Source organism: Paramormyrops kingsleyae, chromosome 11 (genome assembly GCF_048594095.1).
Source record: "Paramormyrops kingsleyae isolate MSU_618 chromosome 11, PKINGS_0.4, whole genome shotgun sequence".
Classification (NCBI taxonomy): domain Eukaryota; kingdom Metazoa; phylum Chordata; class Actinopteri; order Osteoglossiformes; family Mormyridae; genus Paramormyrops; species Paramormyrops kingsleyae.
In genome coordinates, this window is record NC_132807.1 from 11,683,626 (window position 1) to 11,708,895 (window position 25,270).

The 25,270-nt window shown below is 42.2% G+C and overlaps 1 protein-coding gene across 1 annotated transcript in view; it reads right to left on the reverse strand.

Moving 5' to 3' along the window:
- Nucleotides 1-253: 253 nt before the first annotated feature.
- Nucleotides 254-25,270, reverse strand: part of LOC111841532 (N-acetyl-beta-glucosaminyl-glycoprotein 4-beta-N-acetylgalactosaminyltransferase 1-like) — an 86,087-nt gene continuing 61,070 nt past the window's right edge. The window contains exons 8-20 of the mRNA XM_023807350.2: nt 19,192-19,270; nt 13,282-13,348; nt 11,782-11,925; nt 10,882-10,991; nt 10,130-10,230; nt 9,833-9,906; nt 8,305-9,613; nt 7,795-8,156; nt 6,490-6,643; nt 6,237-6,309; nt 3,165-3,318; nt 2,658-2,784; nt 254-2,333 (exon numbers count right to left, since the gene is read on the reverse strand). Of these exons, the coding sequence (XP_023663118.2) occupies nt 2,216-2,333; nt 2,658-2,784; nt 3,165-3,318; nt 6,237-6,309; nt 6,490-6,643; nt 7,795-8,156; nt 8,305-9,613; nt 9,833-9,906; nt 10,130-10,230; nt 10,882-10,991; nt 11,782-11,925; nt 13,282-13,348; nt 19,192-19,270 (2,872 nt within the window). The 3' untranslated portion in view covers nt 254-2,215. The remainder of the gene's footprint in view (nt 2,334-2,657; nt 2,785-3,164; nt 3,319-6,236; nt 6,310-6,489; nt 6,644-7,794; nt 8,157-8,304; nt 9,614-9,832; nt 9,907-10,129; nt 10,231-10,881; nt 10,992-11,781; nt 11,926-13,281; nt 13,349-19,191; nt 19,271-25,270) is intronic.

Here is a 25,270-nt window from a genome sequence, read left to right on the forward strand (position 1 = left end):
AACATGACGAAGAGTACTGTATTCTACTCCTAGACTATATCCTATAGAAGACATATATTAAAACCAGACATTTCTAAAAAAATTGTAGTTTTATTATAGTTGTAGCGTATTTTATTGTAGATGTGTATGAATGAAACCATATTGTATTTACATAAAATCAACACTTTTCAGATTTTTAGATTGGAGTGAAAGTTTTAACGATTACGTTTTTAGTAGCTGTGTGCTATGACTTTTCAAAAACACAAATGTGATCTGAGGATTAACTTCAGTTTTATTTTAAAAAGAGAGAACTGAAAAAAAATAACCAAATACAGTACATTAATAAAGTTCTACACAATTTCACAGAAATTATCCTTGAAATGTACTGTACATCAAATCCTGTTTTCCCTATATATAATCAGTTTTAAAGAGGCTAAAAAGTTTCATTTTTTTGACTTGGGGAAGACGATGGTTTTGACAATCTCAGTCAGTAATTTAAGTTTTAGATACTTGTACAGATGTAACGGGTCTCACTAAGCACGTAAAACAGCTACCGAATCCATATACATATTCATACCAAACCATGATCATTTTTGTATCTATTTAAGTCCAAGTCACAGTAAATAACATTTACAATATGTATCAAACAATTATACTTTCAAGTGAAACATACAGTTAGACATAGGATCCCTCACCTTCTCAACAGATATCCAGATACTATGGGAAACTCCATGTTAACAGCCACATGACGTGCTCCTTTCCTCCATAACTCATATCAGCATTTCTACCTGAAGAAACTAGGCTTACCTGGATCTCCTTGTATAAACCATCAACCCCTGACCTTTAAGTAACTCAAAAATGTCCAGATATCATGGCTCTTGAAAACTGGACTTCCCTTTTTTGATCATGCCCTTCAACTCTCAGTGATATATGGTCAAACGAGCCTTTCATTGTTTAAATGTATCATTCTTTTGGTCCGTGAATCCCTTGGTAGTGCTGAGGTAAGCATAATTCAATACTTACATATGTTGCACTCATATATATACTGTATAGCTCATTCCAAAAATGTACCTTTAAACAAACTTCTTTGAACTCCTCAGGGTTCAGAACCATTGATTACTACTGGCTATTGCACACATTCCTGTGCTGTGATATTTTTTTTCACATTTGTCACCCTGTAAACTCAGCCCAACAAAAGCACAAAAGCATGAATTGGCCTTCTCACGTTTGCCGAGCAAAGATAATGCATCTCTCCTTTAAAAGGTAAGGGACAGCTTCACTGTTTTGGTGTAGCTGCATGATTTCGATTTGGGACAAACAATTCAGAAAATAAATATTAAATCACAAAGCAAACATTTGTACATATGAGAATGAAGCATAGATATGATCATAAAATTGATTCATTTGAGTTTAACAGCAATGTTCAACCAGTTTCAAGTCTGGATTTCCTTAAAAAAAATCCTTGCCAATAATTTCCTGTACTGGTTTTTGTGATAGTTTGGTATTTCTCTTCAGAGTACATGGACAAAGGAGGACATAATGAAGCCCATTCACCTTGCAAACTGTGCCACACACTCTAAAATTAGTGACCTCCTGTACCCACTAATTTAGGGTAAACTTGCAGCACAGCGCTAATTTGTGGAGGTTCCCATGGACATGTTAGGTATTAGGCCTTAGTAGACACATGGACACATGGAGCCCATAAACAAAACATTGACAAGCACATATACCAGCTAACACACACCAGTGTATTCCAATAGCTACACTGTGTATTTTTCCCTCACCATTTCCCTCTTATCATAGATACAAATTTTACAACAATGAAAAGCTTCTCGATATCTGTTACACCCCCACAATAACCTCCAACCAAAACATTTATATTTCCTTGTCTGTGTATCCATGAATAAAGTAAGAATTTTGCGAATAAATTGGTCCAATTGCTTAATCTAAAATGAATTACTCTGATAAGGCTATTAGTTTTGGAGCAACATTAAGAATAATAAAATCATAGTAATAATAATAAGATTCTTTGTGAAACTTCTTGCCTCTAACATGTTTCCTTGGAGTTTGTCAGCGAAAGTGCTGCAGCTGAGACTAGAACTCAGGCCACAGGGGAGATACAGCTTGTCCAGCTCCCACTGACTCCAGAAAAGCCCTCTCAGATGGGCTGTGTCAAGAAAGAAAACTAAATTTTCTTCTTTCATGGAGAAACCTTTGTTTGTTGCTTCACAGGAAGCTAGCCTTTGGGGCTCTTCTTCTGTGTCTCAGTGTTCCACATCCCCCGTTTGGAATGGTAGTAGTGGAAGAAGTTCCGCAGTCTAAGACGTTCCACTTCCAGGCCATTCTGCAGAACCCTGTGAGGCATTGGAGCACAGATGAATGGATGTATTGTCCCTGGGCAGAGCAGGTGGTGCACTGGGGTAGCAGGTGGTAGTGCTAAGCAATCGGAATTGTAACCTGGATGTTGGATGTTTGAGCCCTCTTGTTGCATTGGTCCAGAATGGATCTCTAATACAGTGAATTTGTAAGTGATATATATGCAATAGACAGAATTTCAGTGCATCTGCAGAATATACTGTAAGAAATCTCATGTGACAAAAAACATGCCAGTAAATGGAAGCACATGCACTGTAGTGACCCAAATTCAATGAGGTTTTGGTTCGTTGAAGATGACATACCTGTCAAGCAGCTCCCAATCCTCTCCTCCCCACCTGTCTTTAAACTCTTCTGTGTTCATTCCCCCAATTTTGTCAAAGTCTGACTTGTAAATGCCGAACAAGCCAAAGCCATTTACTTCCCAGTACCCTAGGGAGCACATTGAGTAAAGAAGGAAAAAACAAAACAGAACAAAACACAAGCAATTAATTTCCTGTCAAAAGTCACTGGACCCGATAATGTTCTCACTCGAGATAATGCTCTTAAAGACACTGGAGCCATTGGCTTTGGAATAATTAACTGCCAGTGGCAGGCAGAAAGAGCAGTGTGAGAGTGGATGGCTAGTGAATCACAATCAAGTCATAAAGGGTGCTTCATGAAGGACCGTGAGAACGTGGATCCCTGTGAAACTGTGTGGGTGTGTGAGTCCTTATAAGTGCTGTTCTGTTAAGTCTCAACTGTGTGCCCTGCCAGTTCCTGTCACGTGAGGCCATGCTATGAGGGAGTGTGTGTGTCTCTAAGTTTATTACCATCAGGCTCCTGGGGGGAGCTGCCACAGGCCAGTCTCATGACGATGGGCGCAAAAGCCAGCAGGCCCTCGATGCAATGCTTCCTTATGCTCTCCAGTATGTTCAGGGGGAAATGGATGTGCAGGTCACACAAGAAGACAATACTGTGACTATCCTGAGAAGCACAAAGAGGCACACAACACAGAGTATACACTCAGTATTTGCAAATGATACCTTTTAAGTTTTTATTATAGGTACTGTTTGAGGTGAATGTATCCATAGGCTGTGATCATGAATTATGGAGTTTCAGCTCACCTCACTTGATGCAATCGAATGTGTCAGGTTGGAAAGAGTACATCAACAAAAAAGTGAATCATTTTAATTTGGAAGTTTCTATTAATCTATTTTCCATGACTACTTAAAGAGTCACTGGAAGCCTCAAGCATATCCCAGGAACACCCTGGATGGAAGGCAAACTTATGATAAGGCACAGACATAATCACATACTATGGGCCACTAATTCATCCTACCTGCTAGTTTTAAAACCTGTGAAGTCCACACCCCAAAGCCAGGGATGGAACTGGAACCCCATCATTAGAGGTGTGACACAATAGTGCTAACCACTGGACCACTATGCATTTTCTGTACCTTGTAAGTAGTTTTCACATACGGACACACACACACACACACACACACACCCTTACACAAACATCCTTAACCACTACCCAGGACTAACCTTGACCATAAATAACCAAACAAAATACAAGACTTTGGCATTTTTAGTTTTCTAATTGCAATCACAGATTTTTATAAAATTGAGGTTATCCTAGTAGGGACCAAAAAAACTATATGATAATAATGAACATTGCAATTGTATAATGTTTGTTATTAATGTATATTAAAGCTGGTAAAGTAAACTATATGGACAAATATACTGGGACACCTGACCATTACACCTACATAAACTTTTTATGACATGCCATTCTAAATCCATAGGCATCAATATGGAGCTGGTGGCCCCTTCGCAGCTATAACAGCTGCCACACTTCTCAGAAGGCTTTCCACAGAATTTTGGAGTCTGTCTGTGGGAAATTTTTGCCCATTCACCCAGAAGAGCTTTTGTGAGGTCAAGCACTGATGTTGTAAGTGAAGGCTTGGCATGCAGTCTCTATTCTAGTTCATCCCAAAGGTGTTTGATGGGGTTGTGGTCAGGTCTCTGTGTGGGCCAGTCAAGTTCTTCTACACCAAACTCCCCCAACCATGTCTTTATGGATCTTGCTTTGTGCGCTGGGGCGCATTCATGCTAGAACAGAAAAGGGCCTTCCCAAAGACTTCCCAAAAGTGCTGTTACTTTACGTGGTCTGCCACTTTGTGGCTGAGTTTCTGTTGTTCCTAGATGCTTCCACTTCACAATAATACCACTTACAGTTGACTGCGAAATATCTAGCAGGGAAGAAATTTCACAAACTGACTAAGAATCATAAGACAGTACCACACTTAAATTCATGGAGCTCCTCAGAGTGACCCATTCTTTCACAAATGTTGGTACACTTGACTGCAAGACTAGGTGCTTGATTTCATACAACTCTGGCAACGGGTCTGAATGAAACACTTGAATTCAATGATTAAGAGGTGTGTCCCAATACAGTGGTACCTCGGTTCTCGAACTAACTAGAACTTGAATTTCTTGAAAGTCGAACAAACCAGTTTGACCTAGAACTCGATCTGAATATCAGAAGTTGAACCGTGAACGCCGACCTAATATAAGTTGTACGTGCCAGGAAATGAGTTGATGATGTGTCCAAGTAGCACCAAGAGGTGTATTCCAGAGCTAGTCATACTACAACGCAATTCTTACTTGAATGCCTTCTTCACAGGCTGGACGATTAACCAAATAAAGCAGCGCAACATTACAGCAACTAACAATAAATAAACCACTAACTTACGTGTACTATTAGAGCATTTATGTCATTTATTTAAACTTTATTTTACCAGGTAAATTAACTGAAAACCAGTTCTCACTGCTTTACGTGATATTCGGGAGAAATAGCAGATTATGCATCGGAACGGCCTGGGATACAAACGTCATGCGTGTAACTAAACTCTTCAGCCAATATGGGCAAAGGTGTGTCATCACGGAGGCGGTTCCAGTTTGTGCAGCCGGGTGAGATGTCGCAATGCATCTAACCGTAATGCATTGCGTCAGGATCAGAATGCGTTGCTTTAAGCCAGCCCTGTAAGCAAGTCGAAAACTGGACTTCCCCTTTTTGATCATGCCCTTCAACTCTCAGTGATATATGGTCATATTCCGTGCTCTTTTTAAAGTTTTAAACAGTCATGTTTCTAATGCTGCGTCGCAATGACCGGACTGGGGAAACAAACCGAAAGGCAGACTTAATAGAGGACTAATGACAACAAGAAACAGCTGATCACATGGGGATCCCACACGAGGTTAAGGAGGGGGCGTGGCACACGGAAGGAGCGGACGATCGGGGCAGGACAGGGGTAATGTTGGGATAAGATCTTTATCGTTTAAGAAAAAAATGCTCTTCTTGTTTTATCCTGTTCATTTTGTGTTTAAATGCTAAAAAAAAAAAAAAACATATTTAGGTGTAATTTTGGGGGGCCGGGAACCAATTAATTGGTTTTCCATTATTTCTTATGGGAAAAATTCGATCAGAACTCGAACTTTTTAGGATTCGATCCGGAGTCCGGAACGGATTAAGTTCGAGAACCGAGGTACCACTGTACTTTGGTCCATATAGTGTCTGTTAGGATGTTAAGGTGTATTTACTGTACTTACATGCTGCTTATGAATGTTCTATGAATGTATTTTAAATACATTAAGAAGGGGCACTGAATGTTCTCCGAATGTATTATAAAGGCATCATCAAGGTGCAGTTAATGTAAACCGTTACCCAAACTAGAAATACATATGATGCTTCATGGCTTGTTTCCATAAATTATACAGTTTCCCTGTTCCCCAGACAAAGAGGGAAAAAGGATTAGGAAGAGCAAGCATCATAAATTAGTGCTAATTTTACTCAGTAAAAACATTCCCCTAGGAAGCCAGGCTTTCTTGATGACTCTCACCTTGACAGAATCCACTCCAACTTGCAAGCCTGCAGACCGCTCGAAATTCCCCTCACGTCTCAAATATTCATATCTGCCAAAAGCACACAAACAGTCCCTTTGCTCATTCATTTTAATCACATGAATGATGCCTACAAATAATAGCATCTACCTATAAACTCCTGCAAATAAAGAGGAAAAAAAATCTCATTTGATTTCTCGGTCATTATCTCATTCACCACAATTATAGTAATTAACGTCTGGCAGGATTCACCTGGGCACCGTGCTGTCCTTGAGTGCCTGCTCCACGTCCATGTCATCACTTTGGAAGTCAACTATAATGATGCTGAAGTTGTCATCCTTGGTCTCATGGTACAAGAACTCCATGTCAGAGATGAACTGCTGCACCCAGCGTGCCTGGTTCTTTACTACAGAGAGAGGGAAACAAGATGATATTGGGGCTGTAGGTCAAGACTCTGGTAAGTAGGTTACTGGTTCATGTCAGTTCAGGTCACTGTCCCATGGTCAGCGAATTGATTTTACTGTTGGGCCCCTGAGCAAAACCCATAAACCCCAATCGTTCCAGGAACTGGCTGAACCTGCTTTCTCAACTGCATGTCATTTTGAATTAAAGCATCTGATAAATCAATGGCAAATGAAGACAATAATGCTGGGTGTTACCATAGGACTACCATAACTTATCTAGCCCTAGAAAGACAGTCTCAAGCAAAGAAGTAATAGAATAGTGCTCAATTAAACATTCAAGGAGGTCCAGGTACTGTAATGTACCTGGCCTGTTTCATTAAAGATATCACATAGGGAACTGCTGGAGTACCTTTCTAAAGTTCCAATGAAAGTTGTGAAGTTCCTTGTAAACACAGCATCTACCAAGACTTTTTGCTACGGTATTCACCCTCTGGGGTCTAGGAGTAGGGAACACACTTTCACACTTGCAGAAATATTATAAAAGTACATAATAAGCAATGGTGGAAGTTTGTTTTGATCCCAGATATCTGGTCACCAAAGTCTTGGGTACATGAAGATGACTAAATGGTATAGTTGCAACATTCAGTTGGATAAAAAAATAAGAAAAACCTAACTCAAGTCACTATTTCTGGCTCCTTTCATTGAATATGTATTTCATGTGTATGCATGAGCTATTCACACCTGGCCACATCCCTCCCCCCCTTTTATGGTGCTGATGGGGATGTATCTGGATCGCGTTTCACCGTTGAGTTGTTCATCAAATTACCATGCGAATGCGATTTGAATACGCGGTATATAAGCGGCTATTTAGTATACGAATAGCGATCTTCAGGTGAGAGCAGTACTACACGCCCCCGATGCAGGTAAAACAAAGTAAGGTGACATGGTTTACTTTTTTGCCGATTTAACCTAATTTTAAAAACTTTAATACTTCCGACAATGGACGTTTTGAAAAGAAGACAGATTATGGATTTATGGATTCATTTTTTCATGTTTCTACAATAAGATTTCAGCGAGTTATGAACTGAAATATACAAGAAAGATACACGGCATCGCCAACGATGCCGTTGACCCCAGAGGGTTATCTACACACCTGGCACCACAAAATGGACCATGACATCATGCCTCCACTTCAACGTGTCCGGCTGGCACAGCAGGGGCTTGACGTAGGCCGTGCTTGCTAGAGGGGTAACGTGAGATGGGGCACCCTGGACACTAGGAAGGGGCCCTTCCTGTCCTGTGGCATTGGAGAGGCCATGGGCTGAGGTGCCGGTGCCCTCGCTGTTATCCTGGCCATCCTCAGGGTGGCCGGGATGCTGCAGAAGGTAGATGTACTCGGAGAGCCGCACCACCTTCTTACCACGCTCCATCAGCTCCAGCTCCACCAGGTAACGGTTCCCCCGGGCTGAGTCGCGTCTCTTTTCTACATTGATGATTCTAAGCAATGTGTAGATCCTGTTTGTGAGACAAGATATTCTTACCAACTCATGACAAGCAAACTAGCAATTAGCTTTTAGCTCATTACATTCAACCACAGTTTGACGTTGGTCTGGTTAACTCCATTTTCAAACACCTTGTCAACACCACAAGCCAGCTGCCTCACCTGCCATTCTGCTCATTGAGCTTCTCTATGTACTGGGCCAGCACGTCCACCACCTCGCCCTCTCCCAGCTGCAGGTTGCCGGACACGTTGCAGCGCAAGTCGTTCCAGTCAGAGCGTAGTACCTCAAAGTCCATGGTGTTGACGGAAAACGTGCGCTGCCAGTTGATGGCCTCCTCTGGCCAATTGGGCCGGGCTTCAGCCTCTTCGTAGCTGTACTCGGACAGGCCCCCTTCTTCTGGACCCTCCCCTGGCTCAGGACCAAGCTGCTCCTGGGACTCAATTTCTGAGGTCTTTGTTGAGACAATAATGCTGTCTACTGTGGGAAGGGTGTCCACAGAGGAATTGAGGCTAAGGGTTTTGGGGCTTGTTGGAGTAATTGTAGAAGTTTCCCCATCAAGCAAGATGGAGGTAATGTTTCTAGTGTTAATAGTGGAGGCTGGAGCTTCCTCTCTTTCTGCCTGGCGATTCTCTATCCTCCTCTGGTGGTGCCTTGTTGAAGTTACCTTGTTAGATATCTTATGGGTGACTGTGTGGCTAAAATTTCCACCCAATAAAGAGGTCTTGCTGTTCCTCTGAGAGGATCTGGGCCACAGCTTGGGGCCTCGGGCTGCACCTCTTTCTCTTTTAGGTCTGGTTCTCAAATTGACCAGCTTGGTGGTCTTGCCATTCTGATACAGGAAGAGTCCGGGGAAGATCTCCCTTGCGTGTTGGTGGATAAGACCCCTTCTGCTATTGGACGGCCGAGGCCGGGTGACGTAAATATGGTCCTCTTTACTCTTTGTAGCAAAGCGTGTGCCGTTTGCTCTCGGACTAGCGGACATGCTCCGGCCTGCATTAGCAGATAAGAGTGTCTCCTTGGCCTTGCCGGCCAAGGCTGGGAGTGGACTCCTGTGGTAGAAAAACCGAGCTGACTTGTTGAGCTTGGACAAAGCTTCTGTGCCACCTCTTCGGCTCAGCTCCCCAGAGCCCGTTCGGGACCAGGAAAGGGTGCGGCCTCGTACTGCCACAGCCGTGCTGAACGCAGGTTCCTGGCCGTGCTCTGGCTGCTCCCTGCTCACAGGGCCCTGTGGCTCTGCAGGCGCTATGCTGCCACTCCTTTTTCCATCCAGCTCATGCTCAGAGGAATGCCGGCCCCATTGGTCGGGCACAGGTCTCGCTCTGCCCAGCCTGCTGGCTGCGGACGGGAACGCAGTTCCCACGGAGGCCTTAGGGTTAATGGGGCCGCCCTGCTCCCCCACCCTTAGTGGCTTTGTGTCTCCTACTGTGGGCTCATCCTCCGAAGCAGCTCCTTGCTCCTCCTCCAGAAATTCTGAAAAATAAAGAAAGAATAAAGGCACACAAGTGGCAGGCAGCTGGCACTTACTCTCTTTAATTACTGCCTAGTCCTCTAATATCCCAGAAAGCATGCACAAATGGTTTAAAGCAGATGGAGCGAGAGCACAGCTGTAATAATACCGCCTTGGTTTTGGCACTTCGGCGATCAGGTCCTTCCTGTCTTGCCTACTCTCCCTGAACCAAGAATACACACCATCTGTGTTAGCGAAGAAGTACGGCCTGTCGTCTTCTTCCTCATCCATCTTCATGTATTTGTAAAAGCCAAACCTGTTAATGTGGACAAAAAGAAAACACTGACAATTTACAATATAAACAATATAAATCTAAAACTCCTTTGGAAAATGGCGGTGGGGATGTGTTTGTGATTCAGAAGTTCTGCTGCTGTGCATCACCAATGAACAATACAACTTCATAGAGTAAACATGGCAGCATTTTTCATTTCTTAATTGCAGTTTATATTGACATGACTTCCTTATAGCACACTGCTTACTTCTCCAGGTATATGGGCGATTCTCTGTAGAAGCACTTGTTCTCTTTCTCCATGTGGGTAAGTCGTGTGAAGTCATTAGGATAGACGAATGAAAGGTACACCTAGAGAAACAACAAATCATTATTGTATAGTCCCATTACATTAGGCTACTATCGATTTAACTTAATGAAGAGATGGTAATGCATTTTAAAAATATATATATATATTTTTTGTTGGTGCATTGTCAGGGACTGATCAATAGATGGCAGCAGCCCCCCAATTCAGACATTGCCATGAGCAGAAGTACTGAGAAATTGTAAGGACAAAAAAAGTAATTTCAGGGATTATCATCTTTTTTTTTAATTCACATGTGTGGCTTGGTAATTGTTAAAGCTAATGAGCATTCCTCAAGCGCTGTGATAAATGCAATTAGACAGCATTAATTCCATAAACAGGGCATTTTCTAGCTTGACAGTGAAGGATTTGCTTCCATTGAGAGAATCACTACTATAAACGGTTTGAAGCTTCTGGTTAAGGAACTTCTCACCACACGTCATGAGCCAATACTGATGGATTATGATTTTTTTAAGGTATTCTGTGGCAGTGTATAATTATGTAAGATCTATGAGGCAAAAAAGTAATAAAAATACTGTGATTTTAGACTTAGTAGGAGCATCCGTGAGATAATATTTCCTCACAGAGTGTGCAATGCACACACACACACACACACACACACACAGAGTAAGACTGACAGTTAGCATGACGTGACTCACAAACTGCAGGCCCTGGTAGCGTGCGATAGGGAAATCCTTCAACACATAGGAGGGGGAGTAGGCGCAGGTGGGCAGCACGTCCTTGAGGCGTGCCACTTCGATCATGGGAGCTGTGGGGTGACAGTGTGCGCGAGATGAAGACATGATCAAGCAATGTGGTCAAGGAGGACAAAAAACAGCACTGCACTGCTTTTTAGCACATTACGGCCCTGTTCACACAGCACTTAACAATTCATATTTTGTCTCTGAAGAGTCATAATGTAAGCAAAAAACAGATATTATCCACCATATCAGACACCAGTCGATTATAGTGACCAACACTGCAACACAATACCAAATGAATAATTAAATTCAGGTACCAGGCACTTTATTAATGCAGTTTAGCTGAAGAGTATGTACTGATGTTTAGCTGAAGAGTATGTACTGATGTACATACTGAGTATGTACACAGAAACCAGATTCACCAAGTCCTGTTATAAAGCTGACTAGTTATTAACCTTAACCAGTTCTACATGCTCATTAGTAGCTTCACCCAGCATATCTTGGGTGCCCAGCAGTGTTGACCTCCCAATGCTGTTCTTTCCGAGACAATTTCTTTCTTCTTTCATGCCTCGACAGTGGTATAAGCTTACAGGAAAATTGTCCAGCCAGCAGTACTTCTGCCCCAAGGATTTCAATAATTCATAACCACCCCCCCCCACGACCCTCCATACAGCGATTAACTTGCTACCACATCTATGCCCACCACAGGTTTTTGTCACCTCACACCCACTCACCCTCGATGTGATTAAAGTCAGCACTGTCACAGTGTGATATACATGTAATCTGCTGCCACCGCGCCGCCATGCTGCAACTCCGGATGAAAGGGATGCACCGTGGGAGGGAGAAGGAGTTACTCACTGCTGAAGAAGGTGTCCCTGGGGTCAGGTTTCAGCATGTCAGCGCCATGGCGACCGGTTGCACGGGACGCCCGTGGCATGCGGCTGTGGCTGGCCAGGGTCTGTGGGATGTGAGCCACACTGTTCATCTTCAGGCTGGACTCGTCTGACAGGAAGACACAGTGCAGAACATTGCATAATAATAATATGCACTTAGGCCTTAATATCGCCTTCAATTGCTATTATGCCAATTTCATGCCAGCACACCCTGCAGCTACAGTAATTAGAGGACAACTTTCTTCTGCTTAAATTTTTATACCTAAATGTTTAAAAAAGAGAGTTCCTTGAGAATATGACTGCCAAAATATTATTAAATATACTGTAGTAGGTGGAGACAGGAAGAAAATTTACAACAAAACCATCATCAAATATGAGCATTCACACACAGCGCATAAAAATGGTGAAATAGTAGGTAAGGAGAAGAAGGTGAAGAAACGCTGACACCTTTCACTGAGTCCTTTCCTGAGCTTGAAAGTAGCGAGATAAAGCGGACCATGTCATTCGGGGGGAGGGGGGGGGGGCTGAGAAGGATCATGAAGATCATACTCATCCTTTGAATGGATGCACCCGGGCCGCTGATGAAAACTCGGTACATTTAATCCTGCCCATCTCTAGCCTGGGTTTTCAGGCGTGATCTATAAGGCATTAGGGGGAATTTGACAGCAGGGCTTTTCTCAATGAATAAAAAGACTAAATCACTCTGCCTCAGACAGAGCTGGAGAGCCTGGTATCGTTGGTGTAAATAAAAAAGACAGAATAAGTTATTTGGTGGTTGTTTAAAAGAATTTGGTAGAATCACCAAGAATCGTTACAGAGGATAAATTAACCCCTTTTATTTAAGCATTCTAGTCCTTACATCCCATATCCAGCTTGTTCAGAAGCAAGTCTATACTGCCTCAGCTCAGACTTAAGGCAGAAAGGCAATAGAACATTTCTGAAAATACATCATCTGTTTTATCAAATATGTAATATGTCTTTGTGTAATAAAAATTCATTTTGAAGGCAAAGAGTCACAGTGTATTGCGGGGAGACATGATTTGCTATCAAAAAGTCGAGGCTCAGCGACAGAAACTGTGTATATAACTCTATGGGTGCAGAGGCCATTAAAGGCAGCAAATATCAAACATCACTCTCCTCTCTCCTTTATTATAGTGTGCTAGAAGTTCTATTAAGTCACTGAATTGTGGTCAGTCCTCAAAGCACATTGTGTTCACACCAGAGAATTACATAAAAATGAATATTGGTAGCTTGGAAAGTACCATAAATGTTTACTTTGTTTGGTAAGTCATTTTTATTTGAAGGGACCTGGAGCAGCAGAGTGATATCAAACTACAAAGGTCACCGAAGAACATCCAGCTTACTGTAAAATATGGAGAAATTATTTTTTTTAGTTTATCTTTTGCAATTTCCCATGCATGTAAAGTCACAAATCAAAATGGCAGAAAATTACAAAAAAGATTACCTGTGTAAAGGGAGATATAGGCAGAGTCAATAACCTCATACTTCAGTCCGGGCAGAAAGGGACGCCACTAAAAGAGGGAAGAGAACAGGGGATGGAGCAGCTCCTGAGCTGAAAAGCACGCGTCTTGAACATTAATACTGATAAGTGTACTAACAAAGCTCATACACTGGCACTGATACCGCTAAAAGCTCATACACTGGCACTGATACCGCTAAAAGCTCATACACTGGCACTGATACTGCTAAAGTATTGGCATCAAAACATTAAACTTCAAGGTTTCACATTTTCAGCATCAACAAAGCGAGCTTCACACACCGAGTAGCATGATGACCCACCATGAAGCCACCACCCACAAACAGCCTCCCATCACCCACAAACAGCCTCCCATCACCCACAAACAGCCTCCCATCACCCACAAACAGCCTCCCATCAGCATCACATCGGCCCCAAAACCACCCCAACAATATACCAACAATAATCTGGGAATACAATAGCCTGTATCACTTCCCATCATCCTGGCTGCAGGTCAAGGAATACAAGTCATTTTCCACAATAATGGCTGGAGTCAGAAGAGATCTGCTCTGTTCATGCACTAATAATAGCATCTATTTACAAGCTCTGCTTTACCGAAAATGGGCAAGCAGTAAAAGATTTAGGAAAATCGTCTCTACTTTCAGGGGTAAGAAGGATTGTGTAGTTATCACAGCTGGTGGTAACATTTTACTTGAGGGGGCTCAAATAACTTTGTTACTATTCAGTTACTACTCAAGAACAAATCATGAACTGATACAGTTCCTGCATGAAATACACAAACTGTCATGATTGTCGATGGCTGCGTAGCATTCCCTTTTTTAGAGGACATTGCCTTCTTTTGTTTGACTTACTGATGATATTAGGAGCGGGTTGGTGGGGGGAGGGGCACCACTCTGTCTTGGATCATTTGCCCACTGTGAAAAAGCATTTTTCTCATGTGTCTGTGCTGGCTTATTACATTTCGTTTAGGTCCGTTCCACTCGCGGCAGATTGCGTGGCTTTACCGTTCCTTCTTCCATTCCGCTTTCTTGCAGATGGCCCTTCTTGGCTCATAATGAACTTTTTTTTTTGGAACACAGTGCTGTCCGGCTCTTTACCTTTCCCGCAGTTACACGGACACCGCGGCCTGTTCTCACCGCTGAAATATTTGCACAAAAGCACACACAGCTGGCTGACTTGTGAAAAGAGGGATTTTTGTAAAGAAGAAAAGAAAAACTGATCTCAGCTTCTAAGATGTAGGCAGACCCTGTACATGGCATTTAGCGTGTAACTAAAAAATCTGATATCTTACATCTTCTGATAAAAAGCGAACAGCAGCAGTTCTAGGAGTAAAGTTATGCACTTGGAGATGCTGTTTAAGATATAAGTCAAAGAGGTTTCACACTCCGCACTTTAGGCTATGGCTGCAGGCTTCCATGTATGTTGCGTGAACTATTGGAAATACTACCATTAGCATAACTGCTATTGCAATTATTATTTCTGAATGTTTCTAACCATGCCTGGTGTCTGCACATATCAGAAACCACAGAATGTGTTCATCGCAAGCCATTCTTCAGGCTAAGTAACTGCTATGTGCTTCACAGTGTCCTACATATTGTTTTGGACAAAGACGCATTTTTCCTTGATGTACTCCTCTTCTCCAACGTTTAAAATTTAAAATCGAACAATTCAGATGAGATTAAAGTGCACATTCCAGACTTTAACAAAGTTGTTTGCATACATTTCAGGCTCAGCATGTAGAAATTATAACACTTTTTATACATCGTGCCCCTATTTCAGGGCACCATAATGTTTGGGACATAGCAATGGTGTGCATATTAAAGCAGTCATATTTAGTACTTTGTTGCATATTCCTTGCACTCAACAGCTGCTTGAAGTGTGTGATTCATAGGCATCGCCGGCTGCTGAGTATCTTCTCTGGTGATGCCCTGCCAGGTCTCTAATGCAGCCACCTTCAGCTGCTCCTTGCCAGCACCTGTGGCAGCCATAAAGGTCGCAGCCATAACGCCCTCTCCACCATGGCTAACAGATGAGCTGGTATGCTTTGGACCTTGCGCAGTTCCTTTTTTGTCTCCACACTTTCCTCAACCCATCACTCTGCTACACTTTAATTCCTCAACTTCAACTTCAGCTTTATTTGTATGGTACATTTAAAACAACTATAGTTGACCAAAGTGCTTCACAGGTTCAGCCAGTAATAAAACAAGGAACAAGAGACAATTGAAGACACTAAAATAAGATAAAAATAAAACAAAATAAGGTACAATAATGCTGCACTGAGATGTCTGGGCTCAACTTGAAGCAAAAGCCAAAGAAAATAGGTGGGTTTTAAGTAAGGACTTGAAAGTCTCTAAACTTCAAACAGATTTCATGTTCTGTGGTGGGCAGTTCCACAGGATTGGGCCTACAGCTGAAAAGGCCCGATCCCCTCTATTTTTGAGCCTTGTCCTGGGAAGGTCCAGAATCATCTGATTAGAAGACCTAACTGGGGTGTGGATAGTTAAAAGAAGGGCCGAGCCCATTTACTGCCTTAAAAACAAGCAATAAAATCTTAAAATCAATTCTAAAAGATACAGGAAGCCAGTGGAAAGAGGACAAAACTGGGGTAACGTGCTCATGCTTTCTTGTCCCCGTAAGGAGCTGAGCAGCCGCATTTTGGACCAACTGTAGTCTCCGAATACCAGAGTGCTCCAGGCCTGCATATAGGGAGTTACAGTAGTCGAGCTGAGAAGAAATAAAAGCATGGATTACTCTCTCAAAATCCCTATGAGGGAGATAGGGCTTGACTTCAGGCAACTGTCTGAGTTGATAGAAACTTGTTTTGACCACAGCACTAATCTGTCTGTCAAATTTAAAACCACTGTCAAGAATAAAGCCCAAATTCTTGGTAAGAATCTTGGTCTCATCTGCTTACACGACCTTTGTCCAGAATTCTGCAGGCTCTTTTAAGTATTATTTTACAAATTATACTCTGGCCGTCCTGTTTTTGTGGCTAAGCAGTGATTTACATCTTGCAGTGTTGCCTCTGTCTTTCTGTTCATGAAGTCTTCTGAAGGGAGTCGTCTCTGACAAAGACACAACTGCCTCCTGAAGACTGTTTCTGATCTGCTGGATGGGTGTTTAGGGAGCTCACCAGTGCATTCTTTCTTCTTAATAATATTCCAGACAGTTGATATTGGTAATCCTAAGGATTGACTCATGTCTGTAATATTCTTTTTCTTATTTTTTAACTTCATAATAGCTTCTTTGACTTTCATTGGCATAGCTCTTCTTCTCATAACAATGGCGACTACAGACTCCAAATGGTAGAAGCAAGCCTAGGTATCTTACCCCTGCATTAATGAAGCAATGAAGCACACCTGAGTAATCACAACCAACTGTGAAGCCAAATGTCCCAAACATTATGCTGCCATGATGTGAAAGGCACTATATATAAAAACTGTTATAATTTCTACGTTGTGAAATTGAAATGTATACAAATATCCTTAAAATATAGAATGCGCACTTCAATCACTCCTGGATTGTTTTATTTGAAATTTTAAACATGAGCAGAGGGGTAAATCAAGGAAAAATGTGTCTTTGTCCCAAACATTATGGAGGGCACTGTATATGTGATCTTATCATGCAACGGCTTTGTAGTGAGCCTCTAGACAGTGATATCTCTGACAGATTAAAAGCCGAGAAGTAGTTACGTATGAAGAGCGTGAATTAGAGTAGAGGCCGGATGGATAGGGAGAGGAACACAAAGATGCCATTAAGAACACCCCACACAGCACACAAAGGGGCCTCAGATGGACGCCGCTGAGCTTCACGCTACACTGCATGTGGGATCCCCTCAGTCTCATCCCACTGTAATCCCAGGCTCTGGCTGCCGCACACTGCCTTCCCCACATTCAGAGCCCTAGTGCCGCACAACTACAGTAGCTACTAACTTCACCCTGTAGAACAGCGTCTGTGCCGGTCAACACTACACAATCTGCTGGGATCTGCAACTGTGATCCATGCATAATTACTAATAAATCAATAATAAATTTATGTCGTACACAAGACCTATAGATCAGCAGAGGAAGAAAAAAACAGCATTAGCCATTAGCTAGTAACATGTCGAGTGTAATTTCATATTTTCCTGTTCTTTTCTGTCACCTGCTAATTTACTGCATGAAATGTTGCACAACCCCATACTGACATGCACATTCGCCAAGGGGAGATCCACGCCTTCAATTACCATGAGAGTGAGGAGAAGGTATCAGTGGAGGATGGGAGGAATGCCCTTTCGTGTCTGAATACAGCCGGTGTTCCAGCAGGCAGTGCCTTTGTAGATCTCTCTCTCAACTGAGAGCATGGCTATTTCTTTAGGAATGGGGCACATTCAATGACTTCCACATACTTACTGTTGTATTTGACCCTCAAATTTTGAGGGACACAAATCACTATAAACCACAACAGATAATTACCTAATAATCAGGCTCCCTGAACTAGATTAATGAGTAATAAGACACAAGGCCAGGTATGGAGTTTGATGACACTGAGCTAATGTGGCAGCGTGGGAAAACATTTTTTCCTGATAAATGGATGTCTGCTCCGATTTATTATGGCGTCTCGCTAATTTATTTGTGAATAAGCTGTGGTAAATCAGTTTTATCTGAAAAGATTTAACTATATCCCGGCGGTAATTCAAAGGCAGGCCGTGTAGCAGTGTGTGAGGGAGACTGTGCCCAGGATTTATGCGTTTCCCCCACCGCAGATCACCAGCATTTCCATACAAACAAGCTGAAATGACTTCCTCTATCATTTCATATTTTGCCTCAGGAGCAAAAGACAAAAAGGAAAGTATAGAAGGTAGCTTAATAACAATCTCAAACAGTTATAAACAACAGGATTTAGAATCAGAAGGATCAGTTGAGAAGATGAAATCTATGAGAAGTAGCCCAATACACAGATACAATATCAAGGCTTCCTATATGGATTCCTATATAGGAGTGTAATAATGTATGGAATGGTCCATTGCACATATTTGTGGGGGCAGGGGGCAGAAGTGTTTCTGTAATGTAGCTGCCATGTATCTACAATAAGAAAGTCAAGATAATTAAGAACCTAAATATCATTTTCAGGATTTCTACTATAGCTCTAATACATAACAAATGCAGAAACAGAAATCCTTTCCAAACGTAAATCACCCCCATCCTAGGAAAATACAGCCTTCCTTGTTCATAACACAATGCACTCAGAGAGTGGAGCTGTCTTATGTCCTGTTTTATTAGGACTGATCTCGTCATTGCATGGGGATGGATAATCAGGGAACTCATAGAGAAGAGAAGACAGCGGTCTCTCATTCTGCTTGCACTTCAGCAGGACAAGAGTCTTTGCTGAGTGATTACTGGGCCGGGACTGATGGAGACACGACCAACTCACAGCACTCAAAACTAGGGCCTTTTTAAACAGAAATCAGAGGAAATCTTTTTCAAAGCATAGGGAGAAACATAGTCCAAAACTGTGGGATCTACCCAAATGTTCACTGCTTCATATTGATACTCCTGGTACATCATTAAAAGCAGCCCTGAACATTTTTTTTTTTTTTTAGAAATATGGCTTTACCCATTCATGTATTTTCAAAAGAAATGTTCTCAAGCTTAAAAGCGAGACCGGGTGTTTGATTCCATTCTGTCGGGACCGAAAGGTCATCCACCAAAGAGCTCAGTGCCGCCATGTGCACATGCTGTGATTTCTGCAGAACTGCACTTGCCATTCATGTAAGTTCTGTTCAGGTCAAAAGCTCAGGTAATGTTTATATATCAGAGGAGCACTATTTCTGAAGCCCTCCAAGGACCTAGGAGGACCAGAACAAGATGCTATTCATTTTTCAGCCGGTCGACTTACCCCAACCTCCACGTGGTCAGACCCCTTATCGTCTTGCTTGTGCAAAACCTCAAAGTAGTACCGCCTGGAATACATCAGGCTACAGAGAAAAAGGGAGAGAAAGACAGATTTTAATCAAAATTGGAAAGGGATTACAGAGATCAGCCAGTTGATCTTTTTTTTTTCCCAGCGTACTGAACTGAATCTTCTATTAATGGCAAAGGATGCATAACTATTGACTGGAAGGTTTGATGGAATCCAGGTGTTGAATAAGGGAAGTGATGTATTTAACCTGTTTAATGAAGCTACTCAAAGCCTAAACTCCACAGAAAGAGCCTGCTACTTTTATCAACAGCCATATGTCTCCAGAGAGACATTATGTATTCAAATAGCCCCCCTGTTAAACCAGCACCTGCTTCCTTAGCAGAGCCGGCAATAGGCAGTACTGCTAATCAAAGGCCTCTCTGGATGCCTGCAGGCAGGTCTTTGTAACATACACCATTGATTTAACATGTCTACATAAGCCACACAGATCATTAGTCTCCTTCAGATGGTGCAATAGAGTCCATGAAACATTAGTGTGAATGAGAACGATGCCTGTCAGCACCAATCTGGAAGGCAGGTCAGAAGCCTCACTGTTTGCAGTTTAATGAAGTTAATCACCGCGAGTCAAGGATCAGGCTCCATCTTACACGGGAGGCTACGCCTGGCTCCTCCACCTCATTCAGTTTCTTTAAGGCAGACACCCGCCGTTAAGTTCCTAATAGCATTTCACCAGCATGAAATGCAGAATTTACAAGCATATGTCACATCAGGAGACCCACAGTTACACTATGTGATTGTGTGTATCTTTTTTAACAATGCCCATAAAAAATCAGGATAAGCCATCCGAGTTCAGACCTGGTTACAGTTCATATAACTGCATTTTTTAAAGTTTAGTTTTTGTTGGAAGCTCGGTTTGGCCCCATTTAGGTTTATGCTCACCACCTGAGGAAATCTGTACTCTAAGTAACTCGCTGTGCCGGTTGTGCTTGTGTGTGAATTTACACACAGTAACACATAGTTTGCATCAGAGAATGCCCCCTGCAGAACACAAAGACTCATAAACATGCAAAAACAGCTACTATGAGCTACCGTGTAAGTGAATCCCTGCAGGCTCATCTGAGCACTGTAATGTTTTATCAACCGGTCTGATTTGGTCTTCAATACCAAGTAATCAAGTTGCAGAACTTGATTACAGATTACAATGGATATTACAGTAACGTGCAGAACAGAAAACAGATTTGGTTTTTGACAGCACACAAAAGTGGGTGAGAGTTAGGTGGGAGTGGGAATGATGTAAATACCAAGCAATAGAACATACAATTTCTGCCAAAGTCAAACACTTCAAATGTGAAATACATAATCATTATGGCCTTTTTTTTACCGGAGGGGAAACAGATGTCATACGCAACAATCCTCTGTCTATTGAATTTTATTGGCCAAGCAAGGTGAAGTATGATTTCAAATCCATTAGCTCTGATTAATGGAGACACACTCTGATAAATATCATTTGTTGTGGAAAGACACTTGTTGCATTGGGATGATTCTCCTGACATAGTAGCAACAAAGAAAAAGGTACATGTTGTGATTTTGTGGAGCTGTCAATCGAGACACTTTCCTTCAGGAATTGTAAAAAAGGGATGCTGTAGTTCTGTCACCTCATGCCTAGAGGGATGGAGGCTTAGATCGCAACCTTCCCTGCACGCTCTCCCAAAAATTCCTCCACAGGAAACTCCATTTTCCCACAGCAGCCCAAAGTCATACACTGAGGTGAAGTGGTATCTATAAAATGCCCATACCGTGTGTGTGTGTGTGTGTGTGTGTATGGGGGGTAAGGGGTTATGTATATATTACACCGTGGGGAAACTCAATTTTACAAAAACCTGTGCCTGTAATTAAAGACCTAAAAATAGTGAAAGGTTTGGGTAGGAGTTAAGATTGTCATTGCTGGGATTAGGGATTTTCTCAAATGGGACGGACCCCTCAAATATGTGAATATAAATGCGTGTGTGTGTGTGTGTGTGTGTGTACCCCTGTCTTGTACCCCATGCTGCCTGGGATAGGTTTCAGGCCCCCTGTGAGTCATTACAGTACAAGCGATTGGAAAATAGATGGATGGAACTGGTAAGAAATGAGGGAATGTGAGAAGAACAGCATGAGTATTTCATAACAGGTTGCCTCATCTGTCAGTTGTGTGACCTTCACCCCCCACCCACCCACCCCGCCCCCCAGCCCCCCAGCCCATCTCCACAGGTGGAATGTGAATAAATGAACACGCCATAAGGCGAGATAATAAGCAGTTCATGTTAATAGTGCTGTGCCCTGCCCTGGGCAATGTCAGGTGCCATCCTTCTGTCTCCTTGTTTCACACACACAAACACACACACACGCGCGCGCACACACACACACACACACACACACACACACACACACACACACGCACATACGCACCCACATGACTACCTTAACCATTACCCAGCCCTAACCTTAATTAACTATAAGTAACCAAACAAAATACAAGGCTTTTGGTCATTTTAGTTTTTTGATTGCAGTTACATATTTTTATAAAATCGAGTTTCCTCTTGTGGGGACAGAAAAGACAACATCAAAATAACAGGAGAGAAGTACAGAGGAAACTTTTAGAAATTATGTTTTCAGGTAAAAAAATACAGATGTGCAGATTGTGACAAACTGTACTTGTACATGGCATTTGCTCAAAGATACAGTCTATGATGCAGCCCACAAATGAAGAAGAGTGACTGTAAAGCAGTGGTCTCTGAGGCGGTGTGATACACATCTCAATGCATCGCCAGCGATCCAACACATGTAAAGGTATACTGTATATGAAGTAAATACTATTGTGGTATGATACCATTCACCCCTATTGCGATGTAATATGACTCGACACAATGCGATACGATGCATTGGCAGACGCGCCTTCGAATCAAGTGAGACTTGGCTGAGACTTGCAGAGAATAGGCCACTGACAGCAGTGAAGAACTGGAGATGAGAGAGTGTGCTTGAGAAATAGTTTAGACGGGGAAAAATTATAAAATTATTGGTCACATTTCTAGATAATAAAGGCATACGGCATCTCCTATCTACTAATGAAATATTTATGTAACCATGAAGTGCTGCTTCCCAGTGGACAGGGCAGGCCAGGCCCAGACTCTCCTGGCACTCTGCATTGTGTTTAGGTATATTGGTGGTGTGATGTGGCACGGTAAGGGAGGTGACAGCAGCAGTGACCGTGGCACAGCAGCAGTGACCGTGGTGACAGCCGTACTTCAGGTATTCTGACCTGGGGGGGGGGGGGGGAGTGCAATATGATTGGAGAGGTAAGTGATGGTGAATACAGTATGGAGGTGAATATGATATTTTTAACAAGACAAAACCAAACACTTGCTTGTAGGCCTAAATCTTAAAACAAAAAATGTTTTTATTCAAAGAAAAAAATAGCACAATAAAAGACAAACAAACAAATTTTGCACTGCATTACAGATTCTTCCTCCCTTTCCTATAAACATAAGAACAAGTTGGTGATTCTTCTCCTTTCACAGACACAGAGAGCTTGCTCTTGTGCACAACGGTTTACAATAGTCACATTCAACTGTTCAATGTAGGCTCCATAAAACAAAAACAACAAAACTGTAACAAGTAATATTTAACCAGTTACTGGCTTAGTTATATTTACTTGCCTGAGAAGAACTCACTGCTAATTAACTTTACCGTAGCGCACACCATGACTTGGTGAGATATTCATCATTTTGAAAATGAACATATTATATTTAATAGAATTCTTTTAAATGAACCAAACTCACTATTCTACATTAATAAATCGGATTTTACCAATGCAAGGATGTTAGAAACAATACATCCCGAGTTCATCCCAAACTGTATCTGGTGCACATGTTTTTGATCAGGGCATAGTGAGCTTTCATTCTGGTGCCCCAATGTCAATCGGTTATTTTTCCACTCCTATTGTAAAGTGCGAGGCTGACCTTCGTGTGTCTCACTCTCAGAGCGTGAAAGTGCGGCTGTAAAGTGTGACACTGACTTTTGTGTGTCTCACTCTCAGAGCGTGAAAGTGCGGCTGTAAAGTGTGACACTGACTTTTGTGTGTCTCACTCTCAGAGCGTGAAAGTGCGGCTGTAAAGTGTGACACTGACTTTTGTGTGTCTCAATCTCAGTGTCAAAGTGTGCCTGTGAAGTGTAAGACTCACTTATGTGTGTCTCACTCGCAGTGCGTGAAAGTCAACAGCTCAGGAAGAATGCACATATGTCAGTTTCCCTCCTCTGGTCAAAATTTAAAGCTTCTCCTGTTACAACTGGGCCATCAAAATGCATAAAGTGGAAGCCTATAGAGCAGGAGTTGTATTTAAATGAGCTAATTAGCGCAGAAAGGGCCAAGGAGCTGGCAGATGGATCCCTGGCCGTCTGAAGGAGGTGCGAGTAGCAAAGCTAAGATCCACATCAGGCTGGGCAGAGACCAGTAATACAACTAAATCCAAAATTAATTAATCAGCTCATGTGGGGGATAAACTGCTACTGTTTCTTTCATACTACCACCCTTAAGTGCATTTACTAAACCCCTAATCACCACTGTTCAAGGAGACTGAGACAAAACTCACATCGGGAAGGAGATTGTCTAGTGAATTCGTGCTTGGTCAGATTAGGTATTCACATTCCCAAAGCGAATTCACATTTCCATTATCTCATCAATATGCAGCGTTATGATATGTATATATAGCATCTTGTACAGCCGCATATCTCAGTTCTCTTTCCACTGGTGAAATTTTACCTTACTGCATAGCATGCTGTTCAGTTTGAAGTTCTCCATGTACACAATGGAATAAACACATACACACCAAAAACATACACGTGTGGAAACACTGTAAGTTTGGGAGAATTTCAAGCAAAGAACCATCAGGCAGACATTGCTCACCATATGGCAAAAGGTCAATGGATTTATTAATGTTTTTCTTTTACAAGCTTAGGGGGGGGGGGGGTTCCTGCATCGTAACTCATTGTCATTATTGACCTGTTTTCCCAGCCCAACCACAGGGAATCAGTTTCATTTCTTTCTGCTTGGTTTCATATCCCTGCACGTGCTCCTCACATTATAACCTCATCACTACACAACGTGTTAAACTGCACTCTTAGTGGTGTCAAATTCTACCCACAAGTCATTGCTCCATCCGTCATTCTGCAAATCACACTGATAGTTCCCTTTGTCTCTCAAAACGTCACACACTGCAGCTTATAGTTGTATTTTCACGTCAAAGTCACATAGCACTGCCTGTATGACAATATGGGTCAGTGGCTAAGTGTGGATTTCCATGTTTAGTCGAATCATTATCATTGATAAGACCAGAGATATGGATAATGAATCAGCTGATTTTCGAACTAAATGGCCCTATCAACAGAGCAGGATAGCAGAGCATGAAGATATACTTGGAACCTTAATAAAAGGAAATTGTTATCATCCTTATTATTACTACCACTACTACTATTACTACTACTACTACTACTACTAATAACAATAATAATAATAATAATATGAGCAACAATAACAATAGTAGTAGTAGTATTGTTACTGTTCAGTAATGCACCATTCATGTTCCAGGTATTCTGCTGAAGAGCCAGGGAATATATCTTATAAAAGTAGGTTTTGTGATGCAGTGTGAGCCCAACTCGAGCAGTTTGACATGGAGAGGCATATTCCAGTGACGCATTCTCTTCTCCCAAGGGCTTCTTCCAAACACTTGCCATACTTTGTTCTGAGACTTTCTCAGTGTGCATGTAGATGGTGTTTTAATCATTTCATGCCTGCGGTCGGAGCCATTCCAAAAGCTCGTGACAACTGGGGCAGATTTAGAGAGCCGGCGAATGATTTAGGTGCCGGGGCACAAGCATTCCTGCCCTACCCTCCCCTCTTTGACCACAAGTGCAAGCAGTCAGCAGATGCAAGCAACACCCAAACACACAACGGCCTCTGCTCTTTTCAGTGACACACAGTCTAATACTCAGAAACTGGACCTGACTTCTTGGCCCGGGT